The sequence below is a fragment of the Megalops cyprinoides genome, chromosome 21, assembly GCF_013368585.1.
Source record: "Megalops cyprinoides isolate fMegCyp1 chromosome 21, fMegCyp1.pri, whole genome shotgun sequence".
Classification (NCBI taxonomy): Eukaryota; Metazoa; Chordata; class Actinopteri; order Elopiformes; family Megalopidae; genus Megalops; species Megalops cyprinoides.
In genome coordinates this window covers 7,841,356-7,865,732 of record NC_050603.1, presented here as the reverse complement: position 1 = coordinate 7,865,732, position 24,377 = coordinate 7,841,356, and the positions used below count along the sequence as shown (strand labels likewise).

Below are 24,377 nucleotides of genomic sequence, written 5' to 3'. Positions count from 1 at the left end.
CCTGTTCTTCATCATACTGAAAATAAACCTTTTATATATGGTCTTTGAAGTCATTCAGCTAAAACCTGGCTGCGAGTGAAAGTATTAGCACAATGTTGAAATCCCTCCATCAGTCCATCTTTGATCAGAAACATGAGAAGTAAAACAACATTAAAATCCAACATGACGACACCACCCATAATAGAAACGGGCTGATATATACTGTACGCATCACATCAAAAGACCGCAAAAGCTACAAGAGTTGTTCTTCAATACTTTGTATACCAGTGTGTGATTTGTACACTTGAATCTCAAGCAATTATAACAAGACTCTATGACATCTCTGTTCAGTTGATACCACACACACACACATACACACGTGCATACACGTATGCTACACACACGCACACACACTCACACACACAAACACTTACAGCTCTGCAGTGCTATGAAAGCAATATGAAATAGGTGGAACATTTACATATTAATATTATATATATTCATATTTACGGTTATTGTCATATACATTTTTTAATGTCAGTATTTAACAAAAGAAGCTGCTGTTATTGTTCTCTTAAGGTAAAACAGAGTGACTGCTCTTTCCTAAAAAGAGATCCTGTGTCTTCATGAGAGATTTTTGTTCCTGTCAAAATGGCTTTCAAACTCTATTTTTAGGTTTCCACTCCTACAGGGCACACATCCCCTCAAAACTGCATTGTAGTTTGTCTTCTTTTGCTACACAAAACTTCGATCAAAATGTTGCCATTTGTTCTGAAAATTGTTTACCTGCTCTTATTGCATGATAAACTGTTTTAGCGTAAGAAATGTGTGTGTGTGTTTGTGTGTGTGTGTGTTTGCGTGTGTGTGTGTGCGTGTGCATGTGTGTGTGTGTGTGTGTGTGTGTGTGTGCGCGTGCATGTGTGTATTTGCCTTGTTCAGGTTCAGAATTTCAGCATTCACAGTGAATACCATTCAAAATGTCCTGGACTACAAAAATCACTTGTGGTTATTTTTAGCTTATCCTCTTGCAATTGATTTTTGTTCAGAAAAGAACTCCGCACTGTTTTCCACTAGCTGTCACACTGTTAAAGTGAGAGGCAGGTCTGACAGGGCTTACTTGACAGATAGAGGGACCAATCCTAACAGCCAATCAAATTCTTTAATTGCAAGAAATGATTAGCAAAAGCAAGCTGACATAATGCTTTCTCTCCTTATAAACTGCCCTTGACTGATGTTGAGGGCAAGTGTCACTTAATTGCTGATTGCATTTGGAAATGGCACAAAAGAAATCTTGAAGGAACAACTTGTTTGCAGCTGATAGTGAATTTCTATCACATCAATGAGCACAGGTGTCTAAATATCTCAATAATAAAGGTGACTTTACCAGTGTGTCCTGGACTAACAGTGTCCTATTTTAATAATTCATCAGCTCTAAAGAGGTTCTGTAATGTGGCCAGGCCTGGTGTCAAATCAAACCATATAGAAACCTTGCAGATTCAGCAGCTCAATTCACAACCTGACAGCTAGAGGAAAAGGACTACAATTACAGGGGGTCTCTCTCTCCCCTCTCCCCTTTTTTGTCTCTCAGTCTTATCTCTTCTTTGCTCTGTCATGACTTCACCCTCACCTTATCCCTTTCTCTTTCTTTCCCTTACCTTCTCCCCCCTTCCCCCCCGGCTCTCTCCACCCCCCCCCCCCCCTTCTCCTTCCTGTTCCTCTCCCCCCTACTTCTGCATATCGCACTGCAAGAGCAGGACGATGGAGGGGTCACTTTTGGCCGCCTCCTTGAACTCCTCCAGCGTGATTTCGTCATTGTGGTCCTTGTCCATTTTGCTGAAGATCTTGTCCACGCGTTGCTGAGGGGTCAGGCCGTCCTCATTCATACGCATCATGATCACCGTGCCGACCATTTTGTAAATTGCCTGTGAGATACAGATACCGGGGTGAGTGGGTGGGAAGAGGAGTGAAGTGTTGTCTTGAGTGGAGGACCTCTCTACACCAGAACATGCTTACACATCCACTTAACTGGTCCACCTTACCATGGTCTTATAAGAAAAAACACACATTTCCAAAAAGGTTTATAAGCATTAGGTAATCATCCTATCCCATTATTTTATTACTATTATTATGACATTACTGTTGCACTACAGTATTCAGTATGTCTGAAGTATGAATTATCAAAGAATAAAAGCAATGTGGCCATGTAATGATGCTGTGTTAAATGTATTGTACCCCTACACACACATGCGCAAACACACACACACACAGTCACACACACACACACACAGGGCTTCACCTCTATGATCTCCAGCATCTCCATGCGTGTAATCTTGCCGTCTCCATCCAGGTCATACATGTTGAAGGCCCAGTTGAGTTTCTGCTCGAAGCTGCCCCGTGAGGTGATGGACAGGGCACAGATGAACTCCCGAAAGTCGATGGTGCCGTCCCCGTTCTTGTCAAACGTCCGGAAGGCATGCTGAGCAAACTTGGAGGCGTCGCCATACGGGAAGAACTACGAAATGGACAAAACCAACAGCCGCAAGGTTTGCAAAACAATCTTTTCTGTCTATGTGTTCAAAAGGTTTTTTTTTAAACCCACCACCAACACCCCTCTTCAGGGTATAACCTTCAGTTCAGTTCAGTATTGCATTTTTCAGCATACCATTATTCAGAATATTTCACATTCAATATAATGCACTTCAGTGCTAGATTTTTTACACTTTGTATAACTACAGCAGTAGTACATGAACAGTTCGTATATATGTAATGTGTACCAGCTCTCCCATACTGTTCCACCCCACTCATATTTAGCAGTTTTTAAACCCACCCACACCCCAGCATGTTAATAGGTTTTGTAAATGTAGGAAAGGAAAGAGCAGGCTTTGCATCAGCTGACACTATCAAAGCAATGAATCACAGGCCAGCATAACCCAGTGAATACATTATCAGGCTGCCAGTTGATGTATGGATTCACAAGGGGCATCGCTTGACCTTCTACTGCGTCCTTTCATGTTCTCATTTACTGTTGAGGGTTCAGTGAATTGCACGAGTTGCCTCTTGCCTACTTTCAGTGAGACAGAAGCCCAGGCTGTTTGACTGGTTTTTCTGTGCTGCTTTGAACATGCTTTTGCTAAAACTATGGCTCTGTATAGCTTCTAAAGTGAAAGTGTTTTTTGGAATTCCTCTGCCAAAGTGCAGAACCAATGTGCATTACACTACAACTTACAATTTTGTCCATTTATACAGTTGGATGTTTACTGAGACAATTCTGGGTTGATTACCTTGCCCATCGGTACAACAGCAGTGACCCAGCAGGGAACTGAACCGGCAACCTTTTGATTACAGGCCCTGCTCCTTACCACTAGGCTACACTGCTGCCCTAATAAGGTAGTGCTGTCATTAATAACACTGTAGCCTTGATGCCGTTGTTGGCTAGACTGTTCAGGTGGCTGTGGGCTGTGCTGTGAAGGACTTATCCGCCCACCGGAGGCTCCCAGATGCCCCTTCAGCCGCCCCATAGCGGCCCCTCACCTTTACATAGAGCTGCTGGAACTCCTCCAGGTTGAGGATGCCGGAGGGGCAGTCCTTCAGGAAGCCCTTGTACCACTGCTTGAGCTCGGCCTCGTTGAACTCCGTGCTCTTGGTCAGGTCGTCCAGGACCTCCGGGGCCAGCTTACTGTTGTGTTTCCCCATTGCTCTTCAGCACTACAGGAGCAGGGGACAGAACAATCGGGGGTCACCAGAGACGCTGAGATATGCAACCCTCAAACAAACTATGTGATTGCCCTGCCTCAAAGAACATCACTGGATTACTGGACAGTACAAAACGTTGCAAGAAGGTCATCATGAAAAGTCTATTCCTCGGCATCTTCATAGCCACCAAATTCAGCTCTTTTGTCGCTGTAACTCTGACATCTTTTTCTATTGATTTATTTTTGGCCACACAGTCACACATTGTATTAACAATAGCAAGACTCTGAGCCCACGGGAGGGAGGACACTTTGGTTGATCAGTAGGAAGACAGACAGGAGCAAACAAAGCAATCAGAACAGGAACACCACAAAAATCTGCTGTCCAACACACTGCAAACGCACTCGGAAGAACTGGTGAGTTTTTATGTTTTTCTTCATGCCAGCACTACCCTGTACTTTATTTGACATTATAAACTACAGGTTTGTTTCCCTAATGGTAACATACCATCTTGGCTCCACTGCACAGTCACAGCCCTGACTGGTTGATGGATTGAGAAATGCTGTTTTCTAATATTTTCTTCTATGCGATCAGTAATAATATACTCACTCCTTTCACAAACAGAAAATAGATTTTAAGCTTAAAGTGAACTATAGTCAGAAGTTAGGAAATTCAACCCTGCACTGCTTAACACAATAACTCAAAATGACACGGTCACGAGTCTGGGTATGGTGTATATATTAGCTGACCTCTTCATCTTCATATCAACCTGCCTGAAGAACTTAAGAATCCCATTTTAAAATCAGAACTCACAGGCTCATACTGCTTGCTAACTGCAGTGTGTCCATTCAATGACTACCGCTGTAGCCGAGCATTGCTTTTCTGTTGTGCAGTGCACTCCATAAACCACCGGCACTATTTGTTCAGAACTGGGCCATGCTCTGCCTGTTGGTTAAAGTCGGGTTGGTGTGTAAGAGGCTTTAGCCTGACTGTAAATCAGCTGCGCGGGATGGCAGCACCATGTGCTCAGAAGCGAATGGAGATATGTGGGAGAACTGCAAAAAGACCACAATAAGAGTCTCTGCGCTTCACTACTGGCATATCACACATGGATGATCAACATATCATCCAGCTCTCAGAAAGTAATCCTAAATAACGGCTGAGCCAGAGGACTTCTAATTTGAAACAACGGCTGCTTTGTGAATCAAGGCATCCACCACCAGCAGGTCTATGCAGGACAGTGTCTGAGGGTCTTGTATCATCCGGGTAGGTAAACACTACAATAAACTGCCAACATCAATCTTTTTTTTTTTGTTATGAACTGGAATTCATTTCATTGTCTTGCTGTGAATACAGTGGAAAAGTGGAGTTGTTCACATGAGGCATTAATGTGGCAGATTGTGGACCTGGCAACGGTAGGGCAACACACTATATTTTATTATACCTGCTGCCACAGTGCATTTCAGCCCTGGTGTAGCACAGTGCATTCCCCCAGAGACCAGCGCTCCCGTGTGACATCAATGCAGTGGGACAGGTCCTGGCGGAAGGACCTGCTGACTCCCGTGCGGAAGGCTCCCTTTCCCCCGGGACCACAGAGTGGGGAGGAAACCGCCTTTCGGCAGGCAGACCTTGACTTGAGCTGACAATCCTGCCAGGCTCCCGCTAGCCCGAGTCACAGCGCTATGAGACTCTGAAGGTACAGCTTAAGCTGCCAGCTATGAAGCACAGCCTGGTGGTCAAGGACCTGGGACCCAAAGGTTACAAATTTGATTCCTAAGCAAGGCTCTGTCACGGTAGCCTTGAGCAATGTGCTTAATGTGAATTGCCCTGGTAAACATCCAGCTTGCGAAGTGGATAATTGAAACTATGTGAGCTGGCTTAGATAAGGGTGTTTGCTAAGCATATGAAAAGGTAACAAACGGAATCAGTGGATTCCATCAAAACATTACTTTACTCTGCGCTGATTTTCCGATTATGCCTGTGATACAAAACAGTCTTTAGACAGAGATGTCAGACTTCTTGACTCTTTGTCCCTGTAGGGAATGACAAACTGTAATTTCAGCAGTTCAATTTCATATTGTTTAGCAAGATTAAAAACTGGACAAAAATAAATTGTGAAATGGATCACAAGCAAAGCACATTAAACTTTGCAGCATTAACCTGTGCCTCCATCTTTTTTCAGACAAAAGGTCACATTGTCATTATGAGTGCAATTGTTCTGAGCTAAACTTTTCCTTGGGTATTGCTCACTTTCTGGGAACGCAAGTGATTCTCCCACTTTCTTTCAAAGCAAGTGCCTTCTTGTGTAGGCGCATTTCTGCTTAGGGAGCAGAAGGATTTTGATCCGTTGACCACACAAGACAAAGTAGTTCCATTCAGCTGCCGTCATCCAGGCTTTCCTGAAGCGTGCGACGATTCCACCCCCTCCACCTTCAGTCTTTCGTTTTAGCACATGATGTGCAGAATCACTATCCTCACTTCCCCTGGCAGGGCTGTCCTTGGATTGGAACTGACATCAAACCAGCAAGCAGAAATGTACCCATTCCAATGTTGTCTTTCCATCTATAAAGATGGGACTGCTGGAGTCCATGTGGAGATCTGTGACATTACAGCACCCCCCCCGTGCAGGTTAGTATAAAACGGGTACCTCTGGAGTTGAAGGGTCACAGGCTGCACATCTTGGCAGAGGGTGCTGAGATTTAAACCTTGAGCTGGAAACTTCTGGAAGGATGCCCAGCTGCAAGCTAATGGAAGGGTCAGTGGTACAGTGATAAAAGGGAAGTAGAAGGACATGCCCTACACTGGTCACGAATGTTCCTATGCAAAATCCTGCCTCAGTGAACACATCCAAGCTCACCATGAAGGTGACCATTGTAATACAGTATTCCCTGAGATGAGACTGTTCTGAGATCAGGCACTGAGAGGTTCCCTTGTGTCTCACCACAGCCGTGACAAACTGATAGTCTCCCCAGATCAGTTTCAGCTTCCCACCGAACATCACGCATGGCTGCATACACTTCCAATGCCATTCCTCACTGGTCTCCTTGTTATCAGCGTTGCTGTGAACCGCCCGCATTCATAAAGGCATACTTTTGTTGCGGTTTGTGTAGCTTTCCATGCTTCTGCGGTCAAAACACAGCATGCATTTGAGGCCACCTCTTCCTCTTACTTTTGTGCTGCGGCACAAACCACACATGCAGGCTTATGCTGCTAATCTGATGTTCTTTTGTTGCTGCTTCGGATGCAGCTCTTTGCTTTCAGGATGGCACTCTGCATATTTTACCTTTGTTTTTCCTGTTGCTACCCTGCTGTTCCTGACTGGCTGATCGATCCACTACACTGTCTGCACCATCTCTAAGTCTGCAGCGCGCACCAGCACGCTCGCCGTCTTCATCCATGTAGCCGCACTCGGTCTCAGTGCGCTTGCCACCATAGCGTTACCACGGGGCAGACAGCCGCGTTGCCCTCGGCGACTGGGTGCGACATCCCAGGACGAAGGGTCAGGGGTCAGGCCTATCGACGTAACACGGACTGGCACCAGGGTCCCGCGGCGGAGGGGCGGAAGCCAGCACTGCGTGGCGGAAAGGCAATTCCAGGTGAGAATTTGTCTAAAAAGATGCTGGATCGCACTTGCCGGGGACATGGTGAGGAGTTACCTTGCGGGACTGTTCTAGGCCTGCCTGTTCATATTCAGGAAACCAAAGAAACACAGAACAGTCTGTCCCTGGCAAGATTTTCCCTCCTCACATTTAACATTCTGCTTTCGCAGATAAAAATCGCAGCTACTGTGCTGCTCTGCAGTGTCTTGACACTATTATAACACCATGACACATATTATAACTATGTTGCAATGGAGTCATATTGCTTTTGCCAGGAAGCCTGGAAGAGAAGGAAGGACGGGTGGGGAGGTGCTGTGTTGCTGTGTCCTTGGCTGGGTACTTACTGATTGGAGAGTCTTCACAAACCCCAAATTGGATGTAGAAATCATGTATTGTCAGTGATTCGCTGATTTGAATTAATTTTTTGCTGAGGTGGCCAAAGTCTTCTGTTTGGTCCATAGTGATTGACGGACATCACATTAGGCGGGAGTGTGGTGTAGTGGTAAGGCATAGGGCTTGTAACCGAAAGGTTGCTGGTTTGAATCCCCATCGGGGCACTGCTGCTGTACCCAGAATTACCTCAGTGGATAGCATGTACAGATAAAATGGATAAGATTTAAAATGGTAACCTGTGTAAGTTGCTCTGGATAAGACCATCTGCTAAATGACAATAATGTAACGTAATGTACTGTAGCTCCACCCATTAATGGGTTCATGAAGCTTCACTGTTCTGCCACAAGAGAGGATGAGCTGTGAGGCGGGCCGTGTGCTCCACCCACCCCCTCCATCTCTCTGGTGTCTCTCTACTTTGGAATGGAAAGTCTAATGAAGCAGTTCTTATGACCTAATCCTCTGGTGACAGCAAGCCATACACAGGGGAACAAAGCAAGACAGACCAGGCCAAGAATAGGCAGGGGATTCAAACCAAAAGGTACCTTTCTGCCTGTCAAGCTGAAGGACTAAACCACCTATCTATGATACATGTAGTACAAAACATCTGGGCTGAATTGTGTCAAATTCTGCACAATTATGCTCCTTTTGTTAATAATGTATTCATGATTCAAGGACTATTCATGGAAATAATGCATTGCACACTTCATTGTTATAGGGTAATACTGGCTGGCACTGAATTCAGATGTGTTTAATTCAAAATATCACAATGGATCAGCCATTTATGTAATGATATCATGCTAAAACATACATGCAGACAGGGAATGGAAAAAAACTCCCTGACTCTCTATACTATACCATGATGAGCTCCATTGTGGATACACATAAAATGCTGACAGGAGACTACTTGCGCAGTCAGTGAAATTTGGCTGTCCGTCAAAAAAAACCTTCATTGTATTGTATTAGCTTTTTTGTTAGAGGAAAATTGCTTTAACCTTACCATTAATTATAGATGACCTCTGATATGCAAGACACATATTGTTCCCGCTGACCCTTGGGCAAAGTCATTAGGCAGTGTCCTGGTCACAAAGACAGGTGATGATAGCAGGACAAAGCACTTGTGCTGGCTCTGAAAGGCCGGATCTCCGCACACTCATATCCAACCAGAGCGTGAAATACATTCCAAGACCTCTGCACCACATAGCCAGCAGTGGTCTTAAACCCAATTAAGTAGAAAAGGAAATAGCTCTAGATGGGTGATGCTTAATTAAACTGGCATGCTAATAATATTGGTAATAGTCATGAAAAACAATTGAAAACTGACAATTACCAGCTTAAAGGTATGTTTTCTGCCTCCTTTGTACCTCTTGCACACCACAGACTTTGCATGCGTACTCAGATATTCACATCCCCCCAGTATTCATTCAGGTACACTCAGTAAAGGGGTGTCAGGCCTTGAAACACTGCCAGTGACCCTGTGGAGAAGGCTTAAAGCATATTTCATGCTCTGGCTGGAGAGGAGTATTCCCAGATCATAGTAAGGGCAAGCATGGGCACCTCTATTCACAAGCAGCCCATTAATGAAGCAACATGGGGACTACTGAGGCCTTGGACAGAACAGGGAACAGGCCGACATTACAGAGGGGAGGCCAGGGACCTCAGAGAACCATCGCCTCCCTCCCCCCCCACTGCTAGCAAGCCACCACCCCACCCAAGGCCCTGGGGTGAGCCGAATTTATCGGCCTGTCAGGGGAGCAAATGTTGCAGAAAATTGAACTTTCCGTACAAACCCGCCAAGTGGGGCGTGCTGCCGCAAAATGTGATTAACCCGCACCCGCTGCGGCCCGACAAACAAATATATAAATAAATGCGAATCACGGGGGAGATCATCACATAATGGAAAACCAATCTCGAAAATCCTTCAGTGTTTGTATTCGGAAAAATAAGCGCCTTTTGGAAATCCCCTCAATTAAGTGGGGCCTTGTGCGGGTCCAAGGGGAGGCCATATTCCTACTTATCGATAAGCGTCACCCCCCTCTTTTACACCGGGATAAAACGGGCACGTTTCCCACCGGATTATGTCCTTGCTGGGAAGGAGGTTTAAATAGAAAAGAGGCGGTGAGGGGAAGATGGGAGCCCGCCGAACAGCGCATCGCTGCCGGGAAGAAAACCGAACAGGCATCACATCAGCGGAGCTTAGCAACCAGCCCCGCCGTCCCTGCGGCTGGGGTCCCCTGTGTCCTCTGCTGGCTTACCTTTTCCGAAGGCGCCTCTCTCATCTGCAACAGGAAGCGACCGTCCCCAGGGCTCCGACCCCAGCGGCACACTGCCACACCTCGCCTGTCAATCCAGCGCGGCTTCCCAGCCACCTGCTTCTCGGCCTTGCGAGTCACAAACCCGCGTGGAGGTTGCAAACTTGCCGTGACCAGGTGGCGCAGAGCGGCTGTATTGATGAAACCTGCATGCAACTACGCAACGCTGAATGCGATGCGCTGAGGCTTTGCTACAGCAAAGGAACCGTCCCTTCACAGTGTGACAAAGCAAGTTATAATCTGCCTTGTAAAGATTTCCCTGGGGGTTGATTTTTTCAACGAGGTCCAGGTTTATTTGCATGGTTGTGGTGTGTAGTAGCTTTACATTTGGAGTGGTATTGTCCTTAAGTTGTACCTATTGTTTTGAACTTGTCAATCTAGGCAGACATTTGTGATCTCAGCGCTATGTTTGGCACTGACGCTCATTCACGTGTGGTTAGCGGTGTCCTCTGCAACTTTTTCATGCCACTTTATGAGAGATACTGCATAAGCTGCTCTGTATAAGAGCTTCTGCTATATGACAATAACGTAAATATAACGTAAATAAGAGAAGAGGGCTACATGCTATGCCCACTAGGTAGTTGTCACCTTCTTGTTTACATTTACATTACATTTATTCATTTAGCAGATGCTTTTATCCAAAGCGACTTACATAGGTTACAGTTCTTTATAATGTTATCCATTTATACATATTTATACATATATTCTTGTTCTATGCATTACATCACATCCATTATATCGTAACTTGCGCTGTTCCTATTTAATGCCACGTAAACAATTTCATGGTTGGGAGCACCATATTAAGAAAAAAATTGACAGAATGATCGACTGATTAACCACTAAAGGAGCAATAGCTTGAATGGGCCGACCGGCCTCATCCACCTGTTTGCTTCTGATGCCGTCACCAGCTGCAGGACTGCGTCAGTCCAGTGGCCGTCCCTTTTAACAGCTGCGAGACCAGACAGAGAGACTCAGAGCTGTGACGAGGGACGTCAGGCCAGATTAGTTCTGCACAGTCGGACAAGTTTGAAAAGCCGTCCTCCCCCCTCCGTCATCGACCGGGCGTTTGAGTAGGGCGCGGTGAGAAACCGAAACGCAGCGGCTGCTTCCATTCGCTGCGTGGGTTTGTCTGTCACCCCTGCGACCCTCCCCTCCTCTGCTTTCAGGCGAGAGTCAGGAGAGGCACGGCGTTCAGCAACGCGACGCCCACAACGCCCACGATGACACAGAACACAGGGTGAGCGTCTGTGTGCAAACACAAGTGAAAGAGCCACGGAGAGAAATATTACATTACACAATTTATTCGCTTGACAGACCCCAATTATCCAGTAAGACTTACACGGGCTTACTTTTTATCCATTTAGACAGTGGGATATTTACTGAAGCGATTCAGATTAAGCACCATACCCCACGGCTGCAACTGCAGCGCCCCGTCAGAGATTCGAAAGTGATACTACACATCTCTTCTCAATGCCAAGTGGCACCAAACCAAAATGCAGATAACAAAAAAAAAAACATCTCTATCACTGCTCCATCTGTCCAAATATACTTTCTGAGACAAAAAAATATTAGTTATATAAATATGAATTAGATTATAAACTACATTTCCATGACCAAAAAAAAATACTACTTCACTTTTACTGCAATCCTATTAACATTTACTACATGGTTCTTTTAATGGATTATCAGGATAAAATAAATGTTCTATAGTCTCCTTTTAAAAGCAGCATTGAAGTCTTTAAAAAGAAGCATATATTCTCTTGCTGCTGACAGTAACACTGTAACAGGAAGAGAGATGTAGGTTGTCGAATGACAGTCTTAGCCTCGTCGGTTGTGTAACTGTGTAACTGGGAATTGTGCCTATTTGAAGAGCCTGTCTGTCACATTATTCTGGTCAACAGTAGTTGTGACTGTACTCATCTGCTGTAGGGGGAAGCAGGACCAATCGTATGTACTGAAAAGACATTACGCTCATAGTCATGGGTCCCAGTGGGACCGTCGTCAAATGGGAAAGACGAATATTAAGCATGATGACCGAGAGAAAGTCTTTACACGCCAGACCCAGATAAACCTGCGTTAGGAGAAATAAAGGCACATGCTGTGTATCCATCTACTGACTAGCAAGGTCACACACTCATAAAAAGCACTCCAACGCTATTACACACCATACTGGACACACGCTTGAAAACACCAACCAACCAAGAGCTTCTGTGCCAGACATGCCGATCAGCCAGGCACACTGGCCTAGCTTTTCAGCAGAGATGATGGTCATTTCAAAAAGAACATTCCAGGCCCTTTGGGCTGGGAAAACATGTGGCGCGCGAAGTGCGAGCTTATTTTATCATTTAGAAAGCAGTGCCTGCATAATTGGTTGCCGAGGCAACCGGCAGAGTGGCCATGCAGGCCCTTGTCCAAGAGACCTGTGAACAGCAACAACAACAGCATCAGCCTTGGACAACTGCATCAGGGCAGCCCTTCACACACACTGCACATTCAAGCACAAGTGCTGTGACCATGCACGGGTACTTCAAAAATTACAGCTAAGTAAATTAATTCAAAAGAGAAAAGTCGAGAAATATTTGTAAACCAAAGACAGGGGTGACACGCGAGTGAATGCACCAAAGGACTACTATGCAGTCTTTGGAGAAACTGCGGGTTTCTGAGAGCAGTACCTTTCATCAAATACACTGGCGTCAAAAACTGTAGCAGTGATAAAAAAAAAAAAAGATCCTTTTGATTGTTACATGTGTGAACTGAAGGTCAAGCCTGAAAGCCAGAGAGGAGAGGCCTTGCCACTCTGAAGTGTGAAGCACAAGGCATGGTCACATTCCCCTGAGTCTTAGCAAGACAACCCCCCACCGCCCAAAAAAACAAGAGCAACAATTTTTAATTCTTTAATTTAAATTTAATTCAACAGGGATTTTTCCATCTTTGTCAATTCAGTGTAAAGTCCTAACCTTCATGTTCTAATAACTGTGTCGGTTTCTCCTTTCTTCTCTTTTCATTGCGGAAATTTAAACAGGATGTTCATTCACACGGCCACATCAAATGAAAATCCAGCCAAGAGTATTTAAATGCTTTGAAGTGGCTACATGTATTTTCAAAGCATATAGTTTTTTGCAGATCATTAGCGATGTCACAGATAATGAAAAAATATGAATGAAGACAGTTGCACACTCTCTGGCACTCCAGTGTACGTATATAACTGACATTGCAAACCCAGAATAAATAAAAAAGTCACAATACTTCTGTTTTTCCTACAGTGCTGGCCACTATTCTGTTTACTGAAAGCAAATTAAATTAAATAAAAAAAGCTTACCTTTTGCTGTCCTGTATTGTGGCATTAAAGGCTGAATGCAAGAGGGCACCATATGCGCTGTGACATTTAGGGGTCATAAAATATTGGAATAGTTGGACAGCAAACACAGATACACACACAAACACAAACACTCACCCACAAACACACACACACACACACACACACACACAAACAGACACACCCACAAACACACACACACACACACAAACACTCACCCACAAACACACACACACACACCCACAAACACACACACACACAAACACACACACACACACACACACACCCACAAACACACACACACACTCACCCTCAAACAAATACACTCACACACACACACACACAAACACATACACTCATACACACAGATACAAACACAAACGTGCGCATGCACACACACACACACACACACACACACACCCACAAACACACACACACACACAAACACACACCTCTGGCTTCCTCCCCTGTCCTGTCTGGCCCTCTCCCTGGACCCAGCTGCACCGTTTTAAATTAAAGTCTTTGAACCGAAGCAGGCGCTGTTTCTATAGCAATGCGTCTCTCTTTTTGTCTGCTCCCAGCTTGGGAAGACGATCCAGAGGACTCGTCTGTTTGCTGTGCATAAGGAAAACACAGACACCTGAAGCTTCACGTTGGTGTACTTTTATTTCGGGATTTAATCTTTATTAAACCCGGCAGTAGCGCTGAGATCAGAGATCAAGGAAGAACACTTCTTCCTTCCATATAGAATACTGAAATCTATTTGATATTTCAGCCCTGAAGCAGTCTGACCTCAGTGGTCATTGGATTCAAGGCAACATTACTTCTTGCCATGACTTACATGACATTTTCATGTTATTTCAAACAAAAAAAAAAAAAAATCTACCTCAAAAGCATTTACTCACTTCCAGTGACCCAATACTTGTCCCTTTCAGTAGTAGCTTTCTTGTTCAGGCCACATGACTAGGGATATCTATTTAGGTGTGCACCTGTAGCTTCCAGCCGATAATGACGCTAAGCACCACAGTAATGATGTCAGAACGGTTCCCCTAAGAAATCCCTCTATCCCCTCAACCCACCTCCACAACAACAACAGACAGCAAAAACAATTCTGGGAATAAAACAGTCATTGCAGCTGTTCCATCACTGACTGTATTATTACTTTCCTTTAATATTAAAGTAACCACATTTTTTTTACATAAAGCTTGTAATGTGCTCACATGAATAACAGCACATTGTTGCGATTGTCTTGAATAGCTGCCTACTTCAGATGCCTCCGTGACCCTTCGTGAAATTTATACGTACCAGTTATTCAAATGGCTGTGATAGTGTCAGGGTGGCCAGACTGTAGGAGTATTCCCTCATATGACCCCATATTACAGAAATTACCAGGTCTGTGCTTGTTTGTTCATCTCAGAAGAGAAATGGGCTCAGTGACCTGGCTTCAGTGTATCCGTTCCTCATGCTCTCCGCAGATCTATACAGGAACATTGTGACCTCACAGTGGTTACCAAACCATGGCTCCGTGAGTTACCTCCTGTAAGCTGTGATGGACCATAGTGTACTTTTTACACATGTCTGAGAAGCTGAGAAGCTTATATACTCATGTCTGAAAAGCTAATTTAAGTGAATCTTTATTTTTATACTTATATACTATCATACGCTCAGCAGTCAATGAAATAACTGTAAAATGTTGTGAAAGATTTTTACCAAATGTAATTTGCACAAATGATACGGACAAGATAAGGACAAACAAAATTTTGGTTAGATTAAATCTGGGCAGTTCTCTGTTTTTTGTGCAATATCATGTATATTTTGTATTCATTCTTTCATTCACTTTGGCTGATTTTTGCAGGTCATCCTGTATTTTCTATCATACACAACAGTGATCTACAGCTGTTTGCAAACTATGGACAGATCTTAGCTGACCCATCGATGACCCCTTCAGTATCTTCTAAAAATCATGACAGTGATCACATGTACAACTCACTTTAGTAGATTTACAGTGGGCCATATAGTGCAATTAAAAGACATCATGAAGACATTTTATGATTCTAGCGAATCTTCTTCAGTGGCCCACCACCTTGGTCTTTCTTAATGCTGTTAAAGCCTCTTTAAAACATGCAAAACCTGTTGCATTCTATTGTCACAGACATCGTTACCATAAATATAATCTCACAGAGTATACGGGAGTGAGGACTTCGAATAAAAATGTCTACGAAGATGAATGGAGGTTAATGAATAACCAACAGGTCACACCTGTGTGTTTTAACACACACACGCGCACGCGCACACACACACACACACGCACACATGGAATGGAGCAGGAGCAGGGGACCTGACTGTGGAGCCTTTGGGCACCCCAGGGTAGCAACCTGGCGTCTCCCTCCCTGTACTGTGCCCTCAGGCCAGCTGCATGGTTACAGCACCAGCTGCTGTTTCCCAGAGAACAGGAGCGGCCCCACAGGCAGCATGACCAGGGCTGCAAACGCGTATATCGAAATAACAGTTAGGCCCTATGTTTTTACTGTCATGAGCTTTTATTTTATCACAGTTTTTCACCTTGACTTGGCGGGAACCTATGACTTCTGGTCGGGCATACCCCATAGCTATATGGAGTGGAGACTTAGACTCTTTCCAGGGTTCCCTACAGAAATAACCATAAAGACTTCGGTCTAAGTCCTTACAGATATTTACTTTATGTACTACTCCTTCCATACACTCCGTAGTAACTTACTGCTACATGATAAATGGACAAACCAGGACTATTTTGCAGTCTTCTTTTTTTCTATTCAACATTAATTATCTTAATTTTCCTGCTGCCTTGCACATCATTGCTAATCCTCGTAAACAGTACATGTCCCTATTGGTCTGTCCTGTGCTGACAGCACGGCAGCATTTGCTCACTGTTGTGAGTAGTAAGTGAAACAGAAGACACTCTGTCAAAGCTCTGGCTACAGATATTTCCAGAGCTACGACCAATGTAATGTGATGATATTTTAGCCATTAGAGTGTGTCAGACAATATTAATAGATGGTGGCCTTCTTTGTTGTGCATGCAAGCTAATGAGCTAGCTAACTAAATTAAACTCAGAAAGACTAATATAGCTACTATTCACAAAGGAAACAAAAAATGAAACATACTTCCTATCATAATAATATTATCATTATAATCCTATCATTGTAATTCTCAGTTAAAAATGTCATTGCATTGTATGTTAACTTAAAACAACTAGCAAAGTAACTCCTAGGCACAAATTCTCCTAGTATATCTAATTTGTGATTCCAAAATAGGGTTACACAAAGGGGAAAAGCAGAAAAAGTGTGAGCTGTTTTTTCACCTGTATCCCTTCCTCTTTTTTAACCATCAGCGACAAGCGTTTCCAACAGCAGTATAATCAATCACCATAACACAGCACGCTATCAGCAGTAAGTGAGGTGTGTCTCCAAGGTGCTGGAAGTGAGGTGTGACAGCCCGTTTTTTTGAAACACCTGGTGAACTGCTAAAAGCCGAGGCTCCTCCACCACAGGCGTGTGAGAGAGAGAGAGAGACAGACAGACAGAAAGACAGAGAGAGACAGAGAGAGAGGGAGGAACAATACGAAAGCAAAGGAGGCCTTGGACACCTGAGCAGAGGTGCTAATTTGTCAGACTTACGACAGGGGAAAGAGGAACCCTTACCATATCTACAGAGTAGTGAAAGTAAACATTGATTGGAGATTACACAGCACAGAGCTTTGGCAGGACAGCATCACAATGGCATCACATGAATAACACTTCAAGTAATGTCGTTGTGTATTTTTGACTATCTCTGTGTTCTTTCCCACATCTTGTTTCAGTCAAAACCACATTTTAACCGCTGCCATTTACTGCACCCAAACCAATGTCCCTCCTCCTCCTCTCTTGGAAAAAAGGTTCATGACTAAAAGGCCCTTTCAGTCCTCAAACCTGGAGCCACCATATCCCACTGAGGAGCCTGACATTTCAGAGAGACGTTCTTCTTTAGATTTAGCTCTACTTCTCTTCTCCATTTTACTTGTTTGTTGGCTAAAATCACTATGGTCATGTGACGCTTGTTGGGTTTCACCTCCACAGCGAGGCTGTTATTTCTAAACAGCAACCTCCGCTGATAAATGGCAGCCTAACCAGCATCCTTTGATGTATGCAGCGCTCTCGGTGTTTAAAATGGCAGGACACATCGATTCCTGGGACCCGTTCATTTTTGAAAAACCAAGACCTGTTCACCTTCAGTGAGATCCACGGATGGAATTTGTTGTTCTGATGCTAGTTCAAAGCCACTGGGATCTACGCAGTCAGCAAGAGGCACTTTGGTTTGATTCTGCACCGTGCTCAAAGGCTGTGCTGTTTCATTTTGCTGTAGCGTGTATTTCAAGATCATTTTCACCTACAGTACCAGTCAAAAGTTTGGACACACCTGATTAAGATAATGGGAAAAATGCATTCAGACATTTTGATCTAAAGATTTATGCTTATATCCTAGAAATTTGTTTCTTAAACAAATTAATAATAAATAGTGAAGTTGATGCCTATATGCATAAATTTCTTTCCAAAAAGAACAAAAAATACTTTTAAAAAATTTTGGCTACTTTGAAGAATCTAAAATATAAGATAGTTTTGATTTGTTTAACACTTTTTATGGTCACTGCATAATTCCATTTGTGTGGTTTCATCGTTTTGATGTCTTTACTATTATTCTAAAACGTGGAAAATGGTAAAAATAAAGAAAAAACCCTTCTAAGAGGTTTTTTTTTCCAGACTTTTGACTGGTGCTGCATCTTCTTTTGTGAATCTCACACATGCTGTCAGGGATTCCCTTACTGCCATACATCACAGTTCAGCATGTTGTGCTCTGACTTTACTGCTTGTGAAAAGATGGAGCACAAAAAGACCTTAGAGGATAATGGAGGAAAATGGTAGCTGCAGAATGGAGATTTGACTGTCAGGAGTACAATGGCTGAATATAAACCATTTTCCTTTCCAACCCCTTACTTTTTTATTTAATTTTTGTTTATTTTGATTTCTTATTCATCACCAGCCCACCTCTTAATGACTCATTGTGAACCCAGGACCTCCCGTTCCTCTCATTAATAAGTCAAAAATGCCGACACAACCCGTTAACCGCCGTCTGCATAGGGCCTGCGTTTTCCGACGGGCATGATGTAATACAGACCTGTCAGCTGTCAGAGGGCTGACGGCTTTGCCCAAACCTCGGGCCGCTAATTGGTCTCTGTTTGTCATTGCAGATCCATGGATATCTGAAGTTTGATCTACTGTACCGTAATCTGGGCTGACATCTGAATGAAAGAAAGACATGGACCCGATAAGACCTATCCCTCTATGCTGCGCATGCACGGCTTTCAGTTAGGATCTAGCAGTTTTCTTTCAATACAGTTTGTTTGCACGTTACACATTGTACATTTGTACATTCACAGCATGCATATGGGTAGCATGGTGGGGGTAAATACACTACTGACAGACCATTGTGATTTCAATTATGCAGGTGAGACATTGCAGTTTAGCACTGTAGTATAACCCAAGGCAAAATGTTTCCTGTTTAAACTAGTGATGTTCAATTCTTTGATATTTGATTGTTCTATGGCTCTCAAGCTGGAATATTCAAATAATGCTTGAAAAAATAGCATTTTTCTCCATGTACTGTCTGGAACTCTGGTTGTATGACTCACTTCAAAGATATCTGCATCCACTTATACTTTCAAGCAGGAAAATATCATATTAATGACCTAGGATATGATATAAAATGAATGAAACATGTGCTCTTTCAGTGATCAGTGATTAGTGATTTCATGGTCAAATATTTGAAAAAATCAAATATCCAGCCTCACCCTTCATACAGACAGGTAGCACTTAAAATAGCACAAAGCAGGACTCTATATGCATGATGGGAGATGGTATGTAGATTAACAGGGGAGCAGCATGTTTGACTTGCTTACTTCAACACCCCAGCCTTGCCTGGACCATTCAGAAAACCGCCTGAGGAATTATCGCCATGTCCCCCACCCCCTCTCTGGGTGCAGTCTGCCCTGTGCGTGTTACGCACACATGGAACAATCTGCCCCTGATGGCCAGCGTGTCCCCGGGCTGGATCAGATAAATACGGTCACTAAACGTATCTGACAGCATCAGCCCATCGCTACGGCCTCCCGTCATTCTCATTAGCACCCAGAGACGCCCACCCGCTTTGAAGACCTGCCCCAACAAAAGCCTGTGATCTGAAGGAGAGCCCAAACTAAAAAAATCTGTTAAAACAAAGGAAACATCTCACAGACATCACAGCATTTGTGCACGTTTGTAAAAAAAAAAAAAGAAATATATATTATTATTTTATTATTCCTTATGGCAACCAGCTTCCCTTTTTTGGTTGGTATTCGATTGATTCATAGAAATAATTGATCTGATCAAGTTTTTGTTCACTGTGTACCTTTGAAAAGGTCACACGTTGAGCTTTGGTGCTTCATGTGCCCAACCCTCTCACATAATCCATTTTTTTCGGTCCATCACAAGAGCACTGACTGAATATTTGCCCTCAGGAAAGGGACAGAGAGCAAGACCACAAAACATCTAGTGAATGCCCCCCCCCCCCCATGTTTTAAGATGGATCATAATAAATTAGATGAATTGTTATTATCATGCACATCATCATCTCAACCAGAAATTGTATCTGGCATTTCTATGCAACCAGTCATTTCTACAAGCCAAAAATAAAATAAAATAAAATAAGGGTCACAGGGTGCACAGTCAAATGGCAGCTGGTTCCACCAGTGAGTCAAAGGGGACACAGCAGAACACAGCTGGGAGTTCATTTATCCAAACATATGTTGCACCTTGAATGGATTGGGATTCAATATTTTCATAAGTGGAATATTCCAAAAAGCTTGTGTGGATTTTCAGTGACAGTGACCCTTCACCTGGAAATTCTTCATTCTTAATCACTCTATCCCTGATCATACACGATATACAGGGAGATGCCCTGTGACTAGGTTGCCTCTCACAGAGGCACCTGTTGTTTTGTGACATTAAGAGCACACCCATAAGTTGACTACAAAGGTCTGAGGTACCAGGTATGTGGAAAGCCATATGTAGGTGTATGACCAACTGTGACTGAGGGGCAAAGAGGAGAAACGAATACATAATCTGGCTTCCCACTGCAGTTTCCCCAAACTCTCCCCATGCCTGCATCATAATCAGCCTGTCATGCCCCCCCCCCCCCCCCCCCCCCCCCACACACACACCATTAAAAGAATAAGCTTTGTTGCTTTGTTATTCATTCACAACCTCCCCATGCTGGAGCAGTTCCAGCTCCAGGCCCATGGGATCACTGAGGCATACCACACAGTGACATTCCAAACACAGCAACATATTGCTGGTATCCTGAAGAGCCAGGGACATCTGCCAGTATCCCACACCCCAAGGTGACAGCAAATGTCCACAGGTCGCGGCGACCTGTCAGTCCAGAAACCTGACAGGATGCTCAATTTGACCTACACACAGCCCCCAATCCCCCGTACCTCGCCACCTACACACACACACACACACACAAACCGTGTGGTCGCACGCGCTCACGCGCGCGCAGCACGGCGCCCAGCGCAACGCTGCCTTTCACAGGTACTGATGAATCGATCACGCATGCTCAACGACAGCAACGCTTGTCAGCTGTTATGACTAAATTTTAAACATTATTATCTATTCAGGTCTACCCTGCTGTGTGAAATGTTTTCCTTCACAGTTTCGCAAAACTGCAGAGAACTGAGTAACCTGAACGAGTGAGCACTGCGCGTCTCTCACAATCTCTGCGTTATTATGTTTTATGTGTTTTTGAATGTTTAGTGTAGCGAGCCTCGGACATTGTAATCAGAAAGTCTGAAAACTCTTAATTCATAGCTAAAAATCTCTGGCTACAAATATGTCCATCTATACTTTTACGTAGCTGTCCACACGTGTGCGATCATACGTTGTTTGAATCATGCGAACATACATGTTGACATGCCAGCACATGGACACATCACACGCAATATGCTCGTGACAGATCGTGCATCAGAACCACCTGTGCACTCTGTGTTTCTCTACGAACATGATTTAATCCCTGGACCCCTACAATTTTGTTAGAAAATACTGCGGCGGGTTGCTTGTATTGCCTCCATTACAAAATTAAACAAAATTACAAGCACGCAAATATGCGCGCAAAATAATGCTAAAATACATTTTCAAACATGTAGTTTTTCCATTTGCTTTTTCAGCCAGTCACAATCGCAAAGATCATTTTACATGTCGTCTGCATCACAAACATATGCAATATATTCATATAATTTTTAATATCAAAGTAATAACTAAATCTAATCAAAAGCATCAATCAAACCACTCACCCAGAAAAAAAGTCAAATGTCCAGTTGTTTTGCTTTGATATATCACTGACACGTGTATCCTTTTTTGCGAACAACAATTCGTCTTACTCAAAACGGTACACCAACCGCACTTCTCAACACCAGCGACACACCGACTTGCCTTTCTTTCCTGTGCTTTCAAAGTGAATGGGCTGCTTGCGTTTCCCTTGCCAACACATTTGCGTAAGGACCGCCTAATGTGGCCGCTGATTGGTTAAGGGCGGCGACATGTAGAAATGTCAACACAGTTTTTTCATTCTAATTCGACACACCAAGATGTCTGTCAAGAAAGCAAGTCCCAGCGACGCATAGCTAATTGAGTGTCGTGCGTTCGCCACCGGCGACGTTGGCACTGGCATGCCAACATAGGCGCAATCGCAGATTCTAATCCGGTGGTCGAAGCCATCCGAAGTGTGCGAGAAGGCAACAGTGCAGGCTGGTTCGCATTTTCCCTGCGCTTATGTGAGCCGGGTGGAAATCAACACTGAACCCAACAGTGCAACACGCTTGAGGATATCCATGCGTGGACCGCAAAGCGTTGATGAGTACAGTAATTAGAAAAAAAAACACAAGCTTTGATGTGAGGTCATATTTCCGTTTTGCATATGATACAATCGTCCCATTTACTCGAGCCCTGATGATTTGGTAGTCAGTGATTTTACAACTAAACGTCTACATGCTTTGTAATTTCTGATGTATAGAGTCCATGTTTTTATATATATGCATTTATTTTTCAAGCAGAAGGAAGCAGAAGCAGAACCAGAAGGTTTGCAGAAGGTTTGTGCAGGTACACTAGTATAAAATAAATTGCCAGGATTAGTGGTACAGTTTATAACTCTGAGATACCCCTCAAAATAATACAATGTGTCGCATTTTACCATTTCTATCAATATTTGCAGTTTTTTTTTTTTTTTTACAACCAATCAATTCATCATATTCTCCTCAACCATGTACAGCACAGAACATTATCAGTTACTGTGTGGTTTATAATTTCTAGTCTGTGATATCGGATCACTTATTCCACAAATGAGGTATGTTTATCATTCTGTGCCTCCTACATGTTCTGTCTGACCAGGAGGCTCTACAATATGCTCTTTCTTCCATCCAGGCAAGGAGTTATCCCATGATTTCTCAGTGTCTGTAGAAATTAAGTGAGGAAATCTCATACTATACATCCACCGATGCTGTTTTAAGGGGTTCTGGGCTATTTTATGATGTAATTAAAACCAGATACTACAGGTCACATATTTGGTTATGCCTAGTGATGGACTTGCCCCATCCACCATCCCTGACATACCCACTCTCCCACTCGGTCCCCTCCTCAGCTGTCCAGCTTTGACTCAGGAAGTGATTAGTTCGTCCCCTGAAATCCCTTACGCTTCTGTTGTGATGCCGAGTCAAAGACTGGCGCAACAGCCACATCCTTCTTGGTAAGGGTACAGTAGACTGATTATCCCTCTTTCAAATTCCCTCTTGGTGTTGTCCGTGGGTGTTCTCTGTCCAGTACAGTGATGATGGATTCTTGCCGTTTTGTTCAGTGGCTTGTCAGGATGATTATTTGTGACTCAGAGGATGCACCGTGGGTCCCGTTCACAGCGGTGCGCTGGGAATGTTTTGGGGGATCAGGACTCAGATTAGACAAAACAGCCAGTCCAAGGGGGGCCTGATCACCCTCCTCTCACCCCTACCTCCTTCAAGCACAGGCATCAGAAGGTGCGGGGCTTTGGTCCCCGTGTGTTGGTTCATGCAGGTCTTTTGTTGTCATCCTCTCCCTGCCGAGCCCATGTGATTCATTATCTGACTGGGAATCGAGCCAATCCTGTACTGCTGTGATCTGCTCTGCCGCTCTTGGAGTCCACCTGTTTCCGTCGTAAAATGCCAAAGAGCCGACATGCTTCTAAAACACAGCCCCGCGTTATTTTCGGTTATTTTCTCCTCTCTCTGTGGAGAAAACGCGAAAGGCCAAGGTAAATAACGCTTGAGAACCGGGAGGACGGCGGCATCAGTCAGGGCAGTGTCATGCAAATCGTCTGCCTCATTTATATCAACTGAAAGGTGTTTTGCCATTCCCAGGATCGGCCCCCTTCGTTTTCAGCAGAAAGCGCTGGCAGGCTTCTCTTCAGAACAGGTTCTGCGGCGGGGAGAGTGCTTTGACTTTTACTTTGAATGACCTTTCCATCTGTCTCAAAGGACATTCTTCCCCCTCCCGGCACCCCAATCCCCCATGAACCCCCCACCCCCCCACCCCTCCCTTCCTTCCACCCTCCACCACCACATCCCTCTCCCTCTCTCCGTGAGGAGAGAAAACAAATTAATTAGCGTCTGGAGATCGGAATGTGTTCCGCTGGCTAATTACGAGTGGTAATAATTAAGCGGCGGTTGGCTCTCCATGCGCAGACAAAGACAGGGCGGGGTGGGGGATCAATCTGGGAGATGTGAATGTGACCGGAATGGCTCAATCAAGGAGGCAAGGAGCGGCACGGCCTGGTCACCGAGTGTGTCAGAATCCGCCTCTCAGCCGCGCTTGTGGCAGTGTAAGCGTGGGCCTCCTTCTCCAAGGCACGTTTTTAAGTCAAGGAGAAACCCCGAGCTCCCCCACCGATTAGATCATGTGTCTGTAGGTGACATGGGAAGTGTGCTTAAAAAAGAAAAAGGCATGCTGTCAATCACAG

At 44.2% G+C, this 24,377-nt stretch overlaps 1 protein-coding gene across 1 annotated transcript; it reads right to left on the bottom strand.

The window, feature by feature from the left end:
- Positions 1-1,684: 1,684 nt before the first annotated feature.
- hpcal4 (hippocalcin like 4) lies at positions 1,685-21,835 on the bottom strand. The gene is made up of 4 exons (XM_036515542.1): positions 21,688-21,835; positions 3,511-3,684; positions 2,276-2,491; positions 1,685-1,901 (listed from the first exon to the last, which is right to left on the bottom strand). The coding sequence occupies exons 2-4, from the start codon at positions 3,670-3,672 to the stop codon at positions 1,704-1,706; spliced, it is 576 nt and encodes a 191-aa protein (XP_036371435.1). The 5' UTR covers positions 3,673-3,684; positions 21,688-21,835; the 3' UTR covers positions 1,685-1,703.
- Positions 21,836-24,377: the final 2,542 nt, after the last annotated feature.

Bases quoted from the DNA above. Each gene is read 5' to 3' on its own strand.
- hpcal4 (XM_036515542.1), bottom strand. From the start codon at position 3,672: ATGGGGAAACACAACAGTAAGCTGGCCCCGGAGGTCCTGGACGACCTG. The intron at 2,492-3,510 runs GTGAGGGGCCGC...TCCATTTCGTAG, and splicing joins TCCAGCAGCTCTATGTAAAG to TTCTTCCCGTATGGCGACGC. The intron at 1,902-2,275 runs GTGAAGCCCTGT...TGTATCTCACAG, and splicing joins AGATGCTGGAGATCATAGAG to GCAATTTACAAAATGGTCGG.